Consider the following 14163-nt stretch of genomic DNA (forward strand, 5'->3'; position numbering starts at 1 on the left):
CCTTTCTGCTGCAGTTAATTGTGTTGCCTTACTTGTGCTTGGGCAAAGTTGGGCTGCTTCTGCCATGGTAGAAGAAATTTTATTTAAGTAAAGAAAAATGGGTTAAAGTGGCAAATTACTTGCAGATTCTCATTTACTGGGGACTTTACTGTAGCTTAATGCTTCAGCAACACCTTGTTACTGTGTTGGAGAGTGAGGTTGCAGGCAATATCACTGTAATGGGCACAAAAAGGTTGTTACATTTAACCTTAAATTAGAATGACTGACCATTTCTGCTTCTCTCTTTCTTCCTATTCTGTATGCAGTTTCAGGTATCTGGAGTAAATTGGGATAACTTGAGTTTGTCCCCTTGCAACTTTTTGTTACATAGACAGGGACTGCTCAGCTATTTTTGTTGTTGTTTGCTTGGCTCCTTTATCTTAAGCTTCTGAAACTCATTCTTGATCTTTTTCCAAGCTGTTTTCAAAATGTAGTGAGCAGGATCCTCCTGCTTAATAACATTTCTTTGGTTTTTAGGAGTAGTTATCAGTTTGGGTGTTTTAAATTGACTGTTAAAGAATGACTGCTATAGAAACCTGACTTTTAAATGAGGACCCTGCAGACGGTTTGTGCTGGAGCTACTTTTAAATTGCAGCTGACGTTTTGAGCAGTGCCAGTACATGTGCTTGGTCTTTTGTTTTCCCCTCTGAATGTGTCCATACCCGCCTGGCTCTGGTTTCAGTTTTGCAGGTTCTGCTTGCCCTGTCCACCTGACAGCAGGGGTGTGAATTCCCCTGGTTTGTGGTCCATGCTCAACAGCAGTGTCCTTGTTTCAGGGGGTGACACAGGCTGTGGCTGCTGTCAGCAGCAGCACAGCAGTGTCGTGTCACACTGAGCACACTGGTTACTCGCTGCTGTACAACCAGAGTGTTCCCCAGGTTTTGGCAACAGTTTTCAGCTGTGATGTTCATCCTGTACCCATCAAAAAGCTGGTGATGGTGCACCAGGATGAGGCCTTGATTTCAGTCTGCTGATAGTCTCTAAGTTCTCAGTTGATGATAAGACCAGCTCACTTAGAGATCCAGTTACATTTGCTTCTGTTTACCTATTTACCTATTTAAGGCACTTCTTTTTCTGAGTTGTTATCAGTAGAGGCTCCTCCACTTTTTTCCACTTCACTGACAGCCCTGTCCTTGTTTAACTCCAAATAAATCTTAGTAACACGTGCAGCCCAAAGATGAGGGGTAACAACTAATCTTTAGATAAGGAGCTATAGAAAACTAAATGAGTAATGAACAGAAGAGAGAGGGTTTTTTCCCTTTATGTGTTGTCCAAGGAAACTGTCACAGAAAATTTAAGTTAGGGAATGGTGATAGTGAGGAGCAGTGCTGGACTTTTTTCCTGAATTCAGGTGAAATAAAAAAATTAAAACTTTTCCAGATGGTCCCCAGTGAGATTAAGCAAAACATAGGCAGGTCAGAGAAGGAGCCTCCCTGTAGGACTTATTCAGTACTGCTGAGATTCTTTCGTTTGCATTCAGCTTCAGTGGGAAGGTGTTGGGGGTTGCTTTTTTTTCCTTGCCACAGACGTGGTTAAAAGTCACAGCGAATATTTCGTGACTTGGTGAAAAGCCTGTGACTTCTCTCAGTTGCCTTGTTCATCAGAAGGCAGATAGGTAATAAAGAGTCTCCTGTGTGAGAGGAGTAAGGAGAACCTGCTGTTTTAATTTTGTTCACAGCAGTGGGCCAAACTTTGTTCTTTCAGTGCTGGCCTTGGTAATTGGCTCGATATAATATAGGAATTCAAGCCATTGCATATCTTTGGCCTTATAACTGCTAATGTCACAGCCAAGAAGAGTGGAGTCTCCTGCAGGAACATACAGTAAAAAAGAACAATAAGCATGTTTCAAACTACATACAGGCAGTGGTTCTGAAGTGCCTCAGCTCAGTCCTAATGGGCTCATTTGGGTCCAAGTTGCCTGGACAAATGGAGTTTGCTGGTTTAGACTCAGAGAGGTCAGGGATGGGGTGTGGGTTTGATTTGGGAAAATTTCTGGACTAAATATTATGTTATGATAAACATAATGGACTAAATAATATATTTCTGATTCCTGGGAACTAGAATGCACTACTTTAGGGGGGGAATTCAGGAGTTTTCTCAACATGAAGACTTTGACTATAGTGTGCATTGCTTTTAGGGTATTCCATGTCCTGCTGAGCAGGGTGGCTTTCACAGGTATATGCTAACAATTTGTTTTTCCTCTGCTCTCAGCCATGGTCAGCTAAGGCTCATTTACCTTGTTTTTTGCAGACATCTACAATTTATTCATAGTTTTCAATGCAGTTCTAACACCTGTTAGGCACTCCTCCTTCCTTTTTTTGGAGAAGCATTTAATTATGACAGGGTTTCCCTTGAAGCACATCCTCCATTCAGTTCCCTAATTGTAGAATTCTCTGTGGGATTCTCCAGATGGGGGATAGAGGATAATCTTCTCAGAGCTCCGGAAGAAATGTGATGCCAAATTAGAGAAAATAGATCCTTTTTATTAAGCTCTTGGGTTCTTTTTACTCTTATTTTAAGGTGACCTTCTGTTAAAGAGAAAGGTTGGACAAATGGCTATCCTTTTAAGTAATCCTCAACAACCTTACCTGGGTTAGATTAGAAATCCTGAATGGATTTAGACTTTTTTTGCCGCTCATTCTATCATCACAGAGGCAAAGAGAATGAACTTGCCTGTTTCCCTTTTGTTTCTAGTTGGTTTCATTTTCAAGCTACAGGGCTCTAAATTAAGGAATACTGTCAGTGTTCTTGGTGTGGTGGGCAGGTATAAAGACAAAGCCCCCTCCTTTGTCGAGTGTCACAGTGTCACTTTATGGGTCACTTCACTGCATGCTGGTGTTGTGGGAGTGCTGTTCCCATCCCCAAGGGGTTTCCAGGCATTCTAAATGTGCTACGCAGTGCCAGTGATGTTTGAAAACACAGCAGCACTGGCTATCCCATTTTGTGCCCAAATGCTGGCCATGTCTGCTTCAGCCGAATTGGCTAAATCTGGCATGTGACGGCTGAAGTGCTCCAGGGGCTGTCCCTGCAGGGCCAGTTCTGCTGGAAGGAAGGTTCCCATGTATTTGATGCACAGATTAATTCTCTGTGAGCTCCTGCATTAGAACATGATACCAATATTTTTATAGCATGAATGAAGAAAGTAAAGCACAAAGAAACAACTTCAGTCCTGTACTGAGTTGGTGGCAGTGCCGGGAGTCTGGAAGTGACAGACTATAGTCCCTTGTTCTAATCATTGCCTCTCTTTGGGACTTTGTGTGCATTTAAGTCTCTAGAGAACATTTTCTTTAGCAGTAAGGGTGCCAGCATTTGCACTGGAGGGAAGGAACATCTTGTCAGCAAGGAGGATGAGACTATAGATTTTACTGTATGTAGTTGGTTGGATTTGCAGTGTGATGTGCCAGTGGGGATGTGTACAGCTTGCAGCAGTTGAATTTTGGTGCCCAGAGGTCAAAGGTGGCTAATCCAAATTTTTTTTTTTTCCAGGTCTACGCACAATGAACTAGAAAAGAACCGGTAAGTAGCTAATGAGATGAATTCTTGAAAATATAGACCTGGTGAGTATAATGTGCTTTGACCTTACTCATGCAGGTGCTGTTTGTTCAGCTTAGATAGCTGTGAGTGACCACACTGCATCATGTAGTTTTAAAAGTTAGGGGGAAGACACAAAAAGATCTGAAAAAGAAGCTTTGTTTTCAGTTGGGTTTTTTTCTCTCTCTCTGAAAAGGCAAGAAGTGACCCAGTTTTGTGACTAATCTGTATGCAGAGTAAATACTGTTCTTCTCCTGACACAGTGAAATCTGATTGGGGCACTTTCCATACATGAGGTTGCTACGGGATCAGGTTTCTTGGGTGTTGGGTACTATGTGTTACCATGAATCGAAGGGCAGAGCCCTGTGCTCTGCACCCTCTCCCCCCCACCCCTGCACTGGGCTGTGTCAGTCTCTGTAGCACAGAAAAATACCATTGTCCAGAGGCTTGGAGCTCTGGCTACCTGCACTCCTGCAGAGACTTTTCTAACCTGTTCTAGGATTGCGCCTGTTTATCCTTGAATCTGATGATTTAGCAAGCCCTGCAGTTTTGTTACTTGGCTGGCTCTTCTATGACTCAACCCTTTTGTAACAGGAGTTAAAGTAAGATAAATACCATTGAGACAAGGGGAGTTAGTTCACACACAGATCAGATTATCACCTTCCATTCAGGATGCTATAGTTAAGGTTGTGTCAGGGTTTCCATTATAAACTTATCTTGGCTCTTCTGTGGGATTTTAGCGGGGCTGAGGGTGGGTGTCTGTGTTTTTTGTGGCTGCTGTAACAAAGGCAGTGCTTTGGCCAGCTGCTCCTATGAAGAAACCCCCAGGGTGGGAAGGAAAGCTGAGTCTAAATAGGTTGATTGCCTCCTCTTCTCTCTCAGCAGCCATCATTTAACAAGGGATGGAAGGACTGTGAGGATGGCCAAAGACACATAGAGGCTTTGAGCCATGTGTGTATTTTCATTCAGACAAGATCTTCCCATGTGGATTCAAGGGAGCTGGAGCTGAGTACCTCGTGTTGGTCATGTTTCACTGTCTAGTTAAGTGTATGCAGAAGTCCATTGGGGAAGTCTTCTTAGTAAGAAAAAAAAAAAAAAGCCCTCAGTTTCCCCCACATCTGCCTCCCCCTAGCAGCAGCAATGCTGGGAAGCACCTTGGCCTTTGCATGGTCTGGGTGTTTTCTTCCAGCCTGTGCTTCTACCTCCTGATATTTTTGAGTATCTGCAGAGTTGCCATGATCTTATCTCTCTGGGTTGATGCAGGGAGGGTTTTTTATTTGGGTTATGTTGCTCCCTGAGCTTCAGTCTCTCCAGTCCCAGGTTGAGCTGTGTTGTGGGATTTTGGCTCCTGGATTTTCCAGTGCTCTCTCCAGTTCTATTTACCAGTGAGGGAAAGAAAATGTAGTCTTTGGGTCTGACCCAGAACTGAAGGTGCTTTTTTTCTCCATGACAACAGTAGAATGTCACTAATCTTCAATGTGCTTATTTGCATATGTAATTGTTGCTGCAAATGCTGCTTTTACTCAGTACAGCTTTAGAGCAGAGCTGTCTCCATCTTTCCCTCTACCAGCCTGGTCCTATCACATTGGCCAAGTTTGCATGGATATATGATCATCATATTCTAGCCTGAGGGCAGGCAGCAAAACTTCAAATTCTGCATGGGTGGGATCTTAGCAGCCACTGTTATATACTTAGTGTTCAGCTAAGAATCCCTGTGGACTGATGGGATTGGGATGTGCTGGGTACCAGTTGTCTGAGTTGAGGAAGTTTCTGCCTTGATTCCCTGTCTTTAACTGGGGACAGTTATATTATCTGAGGTGCGGATACCATAAAGATTGACGATTGACTAGCATGTCAAGAAGTGTTACTCGTGAGAGGAATGTTATTACTTCAGCTTCCCCTTATGCCTCCTTTTCCTGAATATTGACAAGATGTTTGATTGCTGCAGAATTTGTCCTTCCATTTTCAGTTGGTGTAATATTTCTCTCTTCCTCTCCTTTTGTCTGTTATTCTCCTTAGTCCCCACCTGCTCCAGGCTGAAGATTCCTAACCATCAGCCTTCTCAGCAAGGTTTTTCCTCCAGGGCGTCCCATTCCGGGGCACTGTATTCCAGGTCTGTCTCAGACATGGTTTTACAAGCCTTTGGTTTTCATCCTTCTGGGAAGGGCACACGTTTGATCGCACTGGGTGCTCTGTACAGGCAAACTCCTGTATCTGGGAACTCTGGTCAGGAGTCCAGTGTTCCTGGTGGGGGATTGTCTGTCCCTTGATGTAGATGCTATGGATTGATCTCATCTGCAAACCCAGCTAGATGCTGTGGTGCCTTTGCTATGTTTGCAGTGTTCATTACCAATGATTTGGGCAGTGAGTTGCATACTGGAAGCATTTATTTTCAAACTCCACAGCAGTGTTTTCTGAGTGAGGGGGATTGCTTCCTGTGTTCCCCAGCTCCATGTTTTATTTGCTGTGTTGTTAAGTTTGTCAGTGTCTCCAGACTTAACTGTTGCAAATATAAAAGCCCTGATACTAATGGCTTTGTGACTGACAGGTGCTCATTTTCCCTATTATTTGAGATTATTCCTTCTGAATCTCACTGTTATCTCTATTATTGACACACACTGTAATTTTCAAAATTGTCCACTATTAGGTCTCTGACTCTGTTTTTTTTCTCTTCTTGTCTGTGAACAGCAGTCTTCTTGTGTTCAGTTAAATTTTGGTTTAACCCATTCAACAGTTACACAGAGTTTGTTTCAAGCAGTAGCAAGAGAATATTAGTAAAACAAAATGCTCTTCTCTTTTTGAATATGTGATTTAACTTGGACTCAGTATTGGAGAGCTGGTGGTGTTTTAATGTGTACCTCTTTAATGTAGAAAACCCCCTAAAAATGTATTTTAAAATATTAAAGCAATTTTTAAGGTCTACTGCTTGAAAATATTTCACTCCAGAACACTCCATTGGTTTTGCTAAGGAGCTGTTTGATTTGGTACCAAACATTTGCTGTAATATTTAAATGACTCCTCTTCTGGCTTTGATTTGGGTTTTTTTATTTGGAAAGATTGCAGTGACATTTATATAAGGGACTTCGTTTGTTGTAAAAGATTAAAGTTAATTTATACTTATTATCTGTCATTAATCCTCACACTGAAAAATTTTATTTAATGGGTATGTGTTTCAGTTTATCTCTGCTTAGGATGAGTCATAGCTTGCATTTAAACAAGAAACCAGCATTCTTTTCATCTGCTGCAATATGTAACTAAAATGATATTTTTTAGTCCTGTAACACGCCTACCAAAAAACCTGATGTGTAAGCAACACTTCATCGTTTTCTGAAAGAAAACAAGACAAAGTGTGTGACTGAAAGATGAAGTTTGCAAGTGTAATATTTTCTCCAAAAGGATAACAACTGAAATTCAGGCTAAAGGTAAATGTTGTGTGTTGTACAGATAGTGGTGTTAGCTGTTGTCTGTGAACATTTTAGACACATGGCAGTGTTAGGAGGATGTGGTCAGTGTGGTATTAAGGGAAGACACACAGCTCTGAGGTGACATCCTGCTGCTCTGTGAAGTGGCAGTTCTGGTAGACCAATACAGCAGTGATGTCTGTCAGAGAAGTTACATCTCCTGACAGAACAAGAAAGAGTTTTGTAATGCTGTTGATCAGATTTAAAAAATAAAAACCACCAACCAGCATTTTTCTGTAGGTCATACATTGTTCTATTAGGTTTTGATGATGATTGCTTTGTAATACAGCAGAAGGAAGGAAAACAAAGCTGAGTAATTGGGTAAAGAATGAGTTATGAGAGCATATTTTTCTTATGGTAACAATAATTCAGTTCAAACAAAAGATAGACCAAGGAGGTAGAGACCTTGAGATCACTGAAAATAGAATTTTCTGAAGATCTTGCAGAATTTGTGGCTTTGCAAAAGTACATCATTTAGAAAGAAAAAGGAAAAAAATCTAAAGGAGACAAACATCTAAACCAAGTTGCTAAAAGTTTGTTTCGTGTAAAAGCACAGAGTGAAATTATGTAACATCCTTTCTGTCTGATATCTTTTGAGATGATCAGAAGCAAAGAAGACAAACACATAGTAAGGATCAAGTACTGTGGTTTTTAGCCTGACTCTTACCAGAATTCCCCATCTTGTGGTTCCTCACCCATTCTTTCTTTGACGTGAGACTGTTTTTTGCAGTGGTTCTCCAAGGCGGTTACTCACCCAGAGCTGACTGTTGTGCTCCAGTGCCTATCTGAGGTAGTGGATAAGATAAAGAAAAAGCCCTGCTGAAAGCTGAGGAGAGAACAATGACCTGGGTCAGCTTGCACTGAAACATGGGGGCCTTCTGAGGCTCTGCAGCATTTGCACCATTTGGTTCTATTTCTTTAGAATAAGGGCTTTGAGTGTGTCTTAGGAAAAGCTTTTAAGGTAGGGCTTTTAAATAGTGCAGACAAGCTGTCTAGGCTGGGAAAGATAGAAGGAAGGGAAATGAAAGTATGGTGAATCCTTGCTACTCTGAATAGACAAGGATGATTGTGCTTTTGTAGTGCTATATATACTTGCCAAGGCAATCTGATCAGTGTTTGTCTTGAACCAACTAATCAATGTGGTGTTGAGTTCAGTGCTATTGATCAGGAGAGCTGGAACAAGAAACTAATCCAGTAAATTTCATTTGTTCTCTGGAGTGGGCTTTGTTTTCATGCTAACTTCATGTAGCAAACGTTGACAGTACATATTGTTTTCCTCATTAATAAAACTTGGAACCTGTGATGTTCCTTGCAGCAGTCAAACCATATCCAACACAGCTGAGCATGCATCTTTCTTTGACACATCCAAAGGTCAGAGCATGCACTGATCCAACTTGCTCCTTGTGGGAGCTGTAGCTAAGCTCTCCTGTCTCCAAGGCCAGTGTGGAACAAGAGCTGAAGGTAGTTAGCTGTCTTCAGCTCTGTTGTTTGGATGACAGATGCCTCTGTTTTCAGCTGGGACTAACAATTTTCAACAGAGCTGCAGCATGTGTCTCTGTTTTAGGAGATCTGGATAACTTATTACAGTGCTGTTCCTGTTTTTGCTTAACCTGGAGAGGGTGAAGCTGGTGGCTTTTGGAGTAAAGCTGTCAGAGAGCTGTTCTTTCTGGGTACATTCAGGCTCAGCCAGCATTATTTAGTGTCAGTCTGCCTTTTGCTGTTTCTTTGTGTTGCTCTGAGAACTCTCCAGTCACTGGTGTAACACTGGAAGGCTGACCACCACACTTGCTCATGCAAAGTGCCTCCTTGGGCAGAAGCAGCATTTTGATTCAGTTACAACTGAAAGTCTGCAAAGGCTTTGTTTCACATTAGCTGGGTTGCCAAACATTCTGAACTCTTGAGTACAGCTGCTGCAAAGGGACAGTTAGTCTCCATGCCAAGATTTGAAGGAAACAAAATGATCCACATTTCATTTCAAGTCCTTTAGTACTGCTCATATAGGAATTTCTAGTTTCAATATGATTCATTTTTTATTCAAAGTGATGCAGTGAAGAATGTATGCATGCCTATCATCCTTTCTGCTCCCAGATCTCCGCATCTCCCTTAGGAATCCAATAGCTGTTGAAGATAGAAGAAGAAAAAGAACAATACTACTATTTGGGATGAACTGTCACAAAGAAAAAAATGTTTTTGTTTCAAAAATGTTGCACAATAAAATCACTGTTATAAGCCATTTTTCAGAAAAAGATATTTACCACAAAGCCCTTCTTAACTAAGACATGTTTGGGGCACTTTCTGATGTGTTTTTCTCCCATGGTGTAGAAAGAACTGTCAGCACAATCTGCTTGGCCTTGTCATAATGGTCTGATGCTGAGAATCCTTTCATCGTTCTCCCTCTCAAAAGGGAGACTTGAGAGGAAACCCCCATCTTCTAAAGAAACATTCTCTGCAGTCAGGTCTCTGTACCAAATTAGAGGTCATCAGTCTGATTTGGAGTGCATTGCCAGCTGTGGTTCCTGACTCTCTTCCCAAACTTGCATCCTCAGATTTCTACTTGGGTGCATTGCCATTATTTTCTTTCAGGCTGAACCCTCTCCAGTTCTGTATATTTGTCTGTCCTCAAAAAATTATAACAACTGGGCAAATGCCTTCTCTAATCAGTGAGCTTGGACCTCTGGTCCCAAGTAGGAAGTCAAGCATTCAGCTTTCCTGGATCCATTTTCAGTCATGTCATGGCTCTGTACTTACTGTCTCTCTCCTAAATGGATCTCTGCAGGCTTGGTTTTTTTGGGGTTTTTTTTTGTTTTGGTTTTGGTTTGTTTTTTTTTTCCCCTCAGCTTTTTGAGGCTGAGAGCCAGCAGTCCTGATGTAACAACTTTCCTTGTTCAAGTGACTAACATTGCTCGTGAGCCTGAAAGCATTGCTAGCTAAAAGCCAGTTGGGAGTTTCTGCTGTAGAGAAGATGAGGTAATAGGAACATAATTTTGAGAGAGATCACCCGTTAACGACAAATTTCAGGACCTTGTACTCTTGGGGCAGAAGTTGGAGTTGGAGGTGTTGATCTACATCTGGTACATGTAATAAAGTAGCCCATGCAGACTTGTATTAACCAAAGGAAGTGGGATAGAAAATGAAGGAAACATGCTCTTGTTCTCTTTCTGTATGTGGCCCATTTTTACTGAAGTATGACAACTTTGATAACCGCTAACCTTATATTGCAAGGGAAGATGGGAAGAGTGGGATGCCCCCAGGTGTCTCCTGGTGTGACCTCTGACAGGTGAGAGGCAGAAATATGCATAGAGCTGGTGCCTGGATGAAGAAAAGGAGCAGGGACAAGGTTGCATTGACCCAGTCTTTTGCTTCATTGATCCACATCTCTGGCCGGTTGCTTGCCTTCTCTTTCCTTCATACAAGTTTCCCCTATCCCACCTTCTTTCAAAACTTCATGCTCACTCCTTTTGTCCCTCTCAGTGTCCTTCTGTCCCCTCAGTGCTGGCCAGGGCCAGGAGGTGCTGCTTGACACCTTCTCCCATAAGGAAAGAGAAGATGGACACAAAGTGTAGGCACATTTGCTGCTTTGGGAGGCAGCAGTATGGTCTAACTCCTAGTTTTGGGTGCTGTGATGGTAAATGCTACTGTGTGGCAGGTGTTCACAACCTTGCCTGGGAAAGGAGAGAAGGGCTTCAGCTTATAATTGCTGTGGTTCTTGCCTGGCTGCAAATGATGCTGGTCACCCTGAGTAGTTTGCATAACTGTGGACAAACAAACCTCACAGGTTTCCTTCCAAAAAGGACATGAGAAAACCATAAAACAAATAAATAAGCAATGAGAAACCAAGGTTCATGAATTTTCCTCACATGAAACAAGTGGATAACATGGACAGGGCTACATCAGGGGAATGGCAGAACATAGCGGTAGATGGTGCAATCTACCAGTGTTCCTTCTGTCCTTGGGAGTTTGAATTTGTGTGGAAATACAGATCATCTCTGCCTAGTGTTCTTTGTGATTGTTCCTTATAGTGCCTGTGCAAAATTGGAGTATCCTGATTTTCAGAGGTGAAACAGACTTGAGCCTGTTAGATGCAGGCTGGATCTCAGATAAAGATTTTGGATTTGTCTGAGTCTGGAAGAATGCAGAGGAATGCCTGTATGAGTCAGGTTTTCAGCCCAGTGTTCCATTAAGAAGGCCTAGGGGCTGTCTTTTGAAGCTATACTTTATGGATACACTGCTGCCTGAACATCACTTCCCATTAGCCATGTAATAAGATTTTCTGTCCCTCTTGCCTGTTAATTATTTACCTTTGAGAGTACATTCATAAAGCAACATGACTTATTTAGGGAGAAAATGAAAAGCTTTTGCAAAGCATGGATGCTTTTTTCTGTCTCTCTCCTTTTTTTTTTTTTTTTTGCCTTGGAGTTCAGTACTTATAAGGCTCAGGATGAAGAACAGATTGCTGTGAATGGGAGATTTTGCAAATGAGCATGTTCAGCTCACAAAAGGTGAGGCAGGAAAGGAGATGTAGCAGTTACAGAATGATCTTGTAACTGTACAAGGGTTTCTGCACAGGCAGGGCTGAGAGAAAGAAGGAGGATTGGTAAAGGAAAGTTTATTCATGAAGCCACCAGTGGAAACAGGACATGAGTTTGAAATGCAGCGTTACTTTTATAGAAACAGACTCGGTGCATGGTATCAGCGGGTTCACACATGGTCCAGACTGATAGCAGTTCCTGTGATAAGGGTGTGGTTTTTATCATGGTAGGTAGTAAGCAGCTGCACAAAATTTAGTCATGCTTGCAAAGTCAAGTGTAGGCTGCTATCTCTGAGTTGTCTGGTTGCTGAGCCAAGGTGGAATATCTAAAAGCATCTGAATCATTTAGAAGCAGAGCTCTTAATGGCTCTCGGGTGGACATTTGCTCCTTCACTTGGGCAGTTGTTGCTCCTCTCGGGTTGTCTCTACAGTGCTGTAGTTATGCAGAGTCATTTGGGGAGCAGTGCCAAGGGTTCCTTACTCTCCAGAGCAGTGCATAATGCAAAAACAAAAGGAGGGCATTTGATAGACACTGGTCTTCTTGTCATTAAGTGGGTGTGTTTTTAGTAAAAGGACGAGGACCCTTTCACATGGGGGAAGGCTGGCAAAGCCATACAACCATCAGGAGGGATATGTGGAAAGGTAGTTCATGCCAGACTTGATTTTGCTGCTTATTTTTGTGTATGGGAAGATCTCCCTGTGAGCATCCCAGGAAAGAAAAGGAACAGAACAGGAAGGTTCAGAGGAGAGGTCAGCCCTGAGGAGCTCACTGTGGCTTTCACTAGCCTTGAAGAAGAGCCTGGTCAGTCAAGAGTGTTCCAGGACTTGACAACAGGAAACTACCAGTATTTCCATGTGCTACTACAATGTGTTAAATCTCCTCTTTCTCTCAGAGCTGGATTTTGCAGGACGGATTGCTTTGGCTCTCCCAGGAAGTGCTGGGCAATGTGTCCCCTACATTTTCCTCTCAGGAGAGACTTTACAGTACTACTTAAAGACACAACCTGCTGAAAAGTTGGGTAATTAATTCTAATTCCACATGGTCAAAGCCCATCCCTTAGATGGGAATTGTTCTGCTCCTTCTGGAAATTCAATGGAATAATTCAAATGAGTCATTCTAAAAGGAGGAGCAGTGCAGCAGGTTTATTGTAGAAATCAGAGGCTAAAACAGAAGTTGCTTTGTATCTCCCATGTCTTTTATTTCCACCTATTTGGCCTTATTCCCTGGGGTGGTTTGAGTTGTGGGTTGCCCAGTCAGGTTTTGCCCAGCTGTGTGGGAATCTTCCATACAGCTTGGAAAATGCCATTCATTAGCTACACTCCGGTAAGGCCAGGAGGCCGAGCGTGGGGCGAGTTGGCACGTTTGCCCAGATGCAGCTTACGTGCAGGCACACACAGAGAGCTTGCAGTTAAAAGCTACGTGCCCTTTTCCCTTTAACAGGGGAAGACAGCCCCAGCTGTGTATACAGCTTGGTGTTTCCCTTTGATCTGTGTTTGTTTCCAGTGTTTCTCATAGAGTGGATCCTGGCGCTCCTCAGAGCTGTCTGCCCTTTTCCAAGTTTGCAGCTGTGTAACTGCGGAGCTTGCTGGGGTGCAGCCGGTTTCAGCAGTTTGGGTGGGGGGGTTCCTCTCCCCTGCAGTCCCTCCTGTTGTTTGCTTTGCTCCTGGTCTTTCCTTGCCAACGTGCACAGCAGGGAGCTGTCTCATTCTGCTAATGGAAACAGTGCCTTGCAGATGCCTCAAGATCCTCCCTTTTACTTTGCCTGTTTGCTCCTACACACGCGGCATTAATGCCCTTTGCCAGCTGCATCTGCCAGCAGATCGTCTGCTCTGTCACTCAGGTCAAACCTCTGAGAGGTTTCTGGAGACTCAGCATGCTGCCCTGCAGCTGGCTCAGGCTCTGTATCTGAAGGAGAGCAAGAAATTTTGTTCTTGAGATTTCTGTGGTTTCTGAAGTTTTCTGAAGCTGTCAGAGATGGGGCTGAGAGGGGCCTGCAGCACTCTTTTGGTGTCCCCATCCTAAGGCAGGATAAGCTCCAACTAAAGCTTTTCTGGCAGGTGCCAATCTAGCATGGCCTTAAAAGCATTTGACAGCAGGATTGCATAGGGAAACAGTGCAGCCTATTGCCCTGATTAACTGTGGTTACTGCTAGAAAGTTTTGTCTAACATCTGACTAAGAAGAAAATTATTTCAGCATTGTTCAAGGGAAGAAAAAAAGCCATCCAAAGTTGAGTGCCTCTGTGAATGTGAAGACTCCCAAATGCTGAACATAGCAGTCAACTTTCCTAGCAAGAATCACTCTGTTAGACCATCAAAGTATGCTGAGGAATTCTGGCTAAGATAGGCAAATGTGAGGAACAAAATACATGGATCTTTTCTTTTTCCAATGCATGTGTTTCCCACTTCACCTAACCCAAAGAGCAACTTCGATGCCAAAAAAAGTGGGAAAGTGGATGGGAGCACTTCATCTCCCATGGATATTCTATGTAATAGGACCCTCTTAGGAAATGTGCAGAGCCTGTTCTCCGTGGTGTGACCTCTTTTAAACTTTTCTTGGCTTGAAGAAGTAGCTTGGTATTCACTGGAAAAAGCATATATGGGGA

The 14163-nt window shown here is 42.8% G+C and overlaps 1 protein-coding gene across 3 annotated transcripts in view; it reads left to right on the forward strand.

Moving 5' to 3' along the window:
* MXI1 (MAX interactor 1, dimerization protein) overlaps positions 1-14163 on the forward strand; it is a 56030-nt gene that overhangs the window by 23438 nt on the left and 18429 nt on the right. For all 3 annotated transcript variants that reach the window (XM_030276379.4, XM_041717220.2, XM_030276380.4), the window contains exon 3: positions 3526-3555. In XM_030276379.4, coding sequence (XP_030132239.4) covers positions 3526-3555 — 30 coding nt within the window. The remainder of the gene's footprint in view (positions 1-3525; positions 3556-14163) is intronic.

The sequence above is a fragment of the Taeniopygia guttata genome, chromosome 6 (genome assembly GCF_048771995.1).
Source record: "Taeniopygia guttata chromosome 6, bTaeGut7.mat, whole genome shotgun sequence".
Classification (NCBI taxonomy): Eukaryota; Metazoa; Chordata; class Aves; order Passeriformes; family Estrildidae; genus Taeniopygia; species Taeniopygia guttata.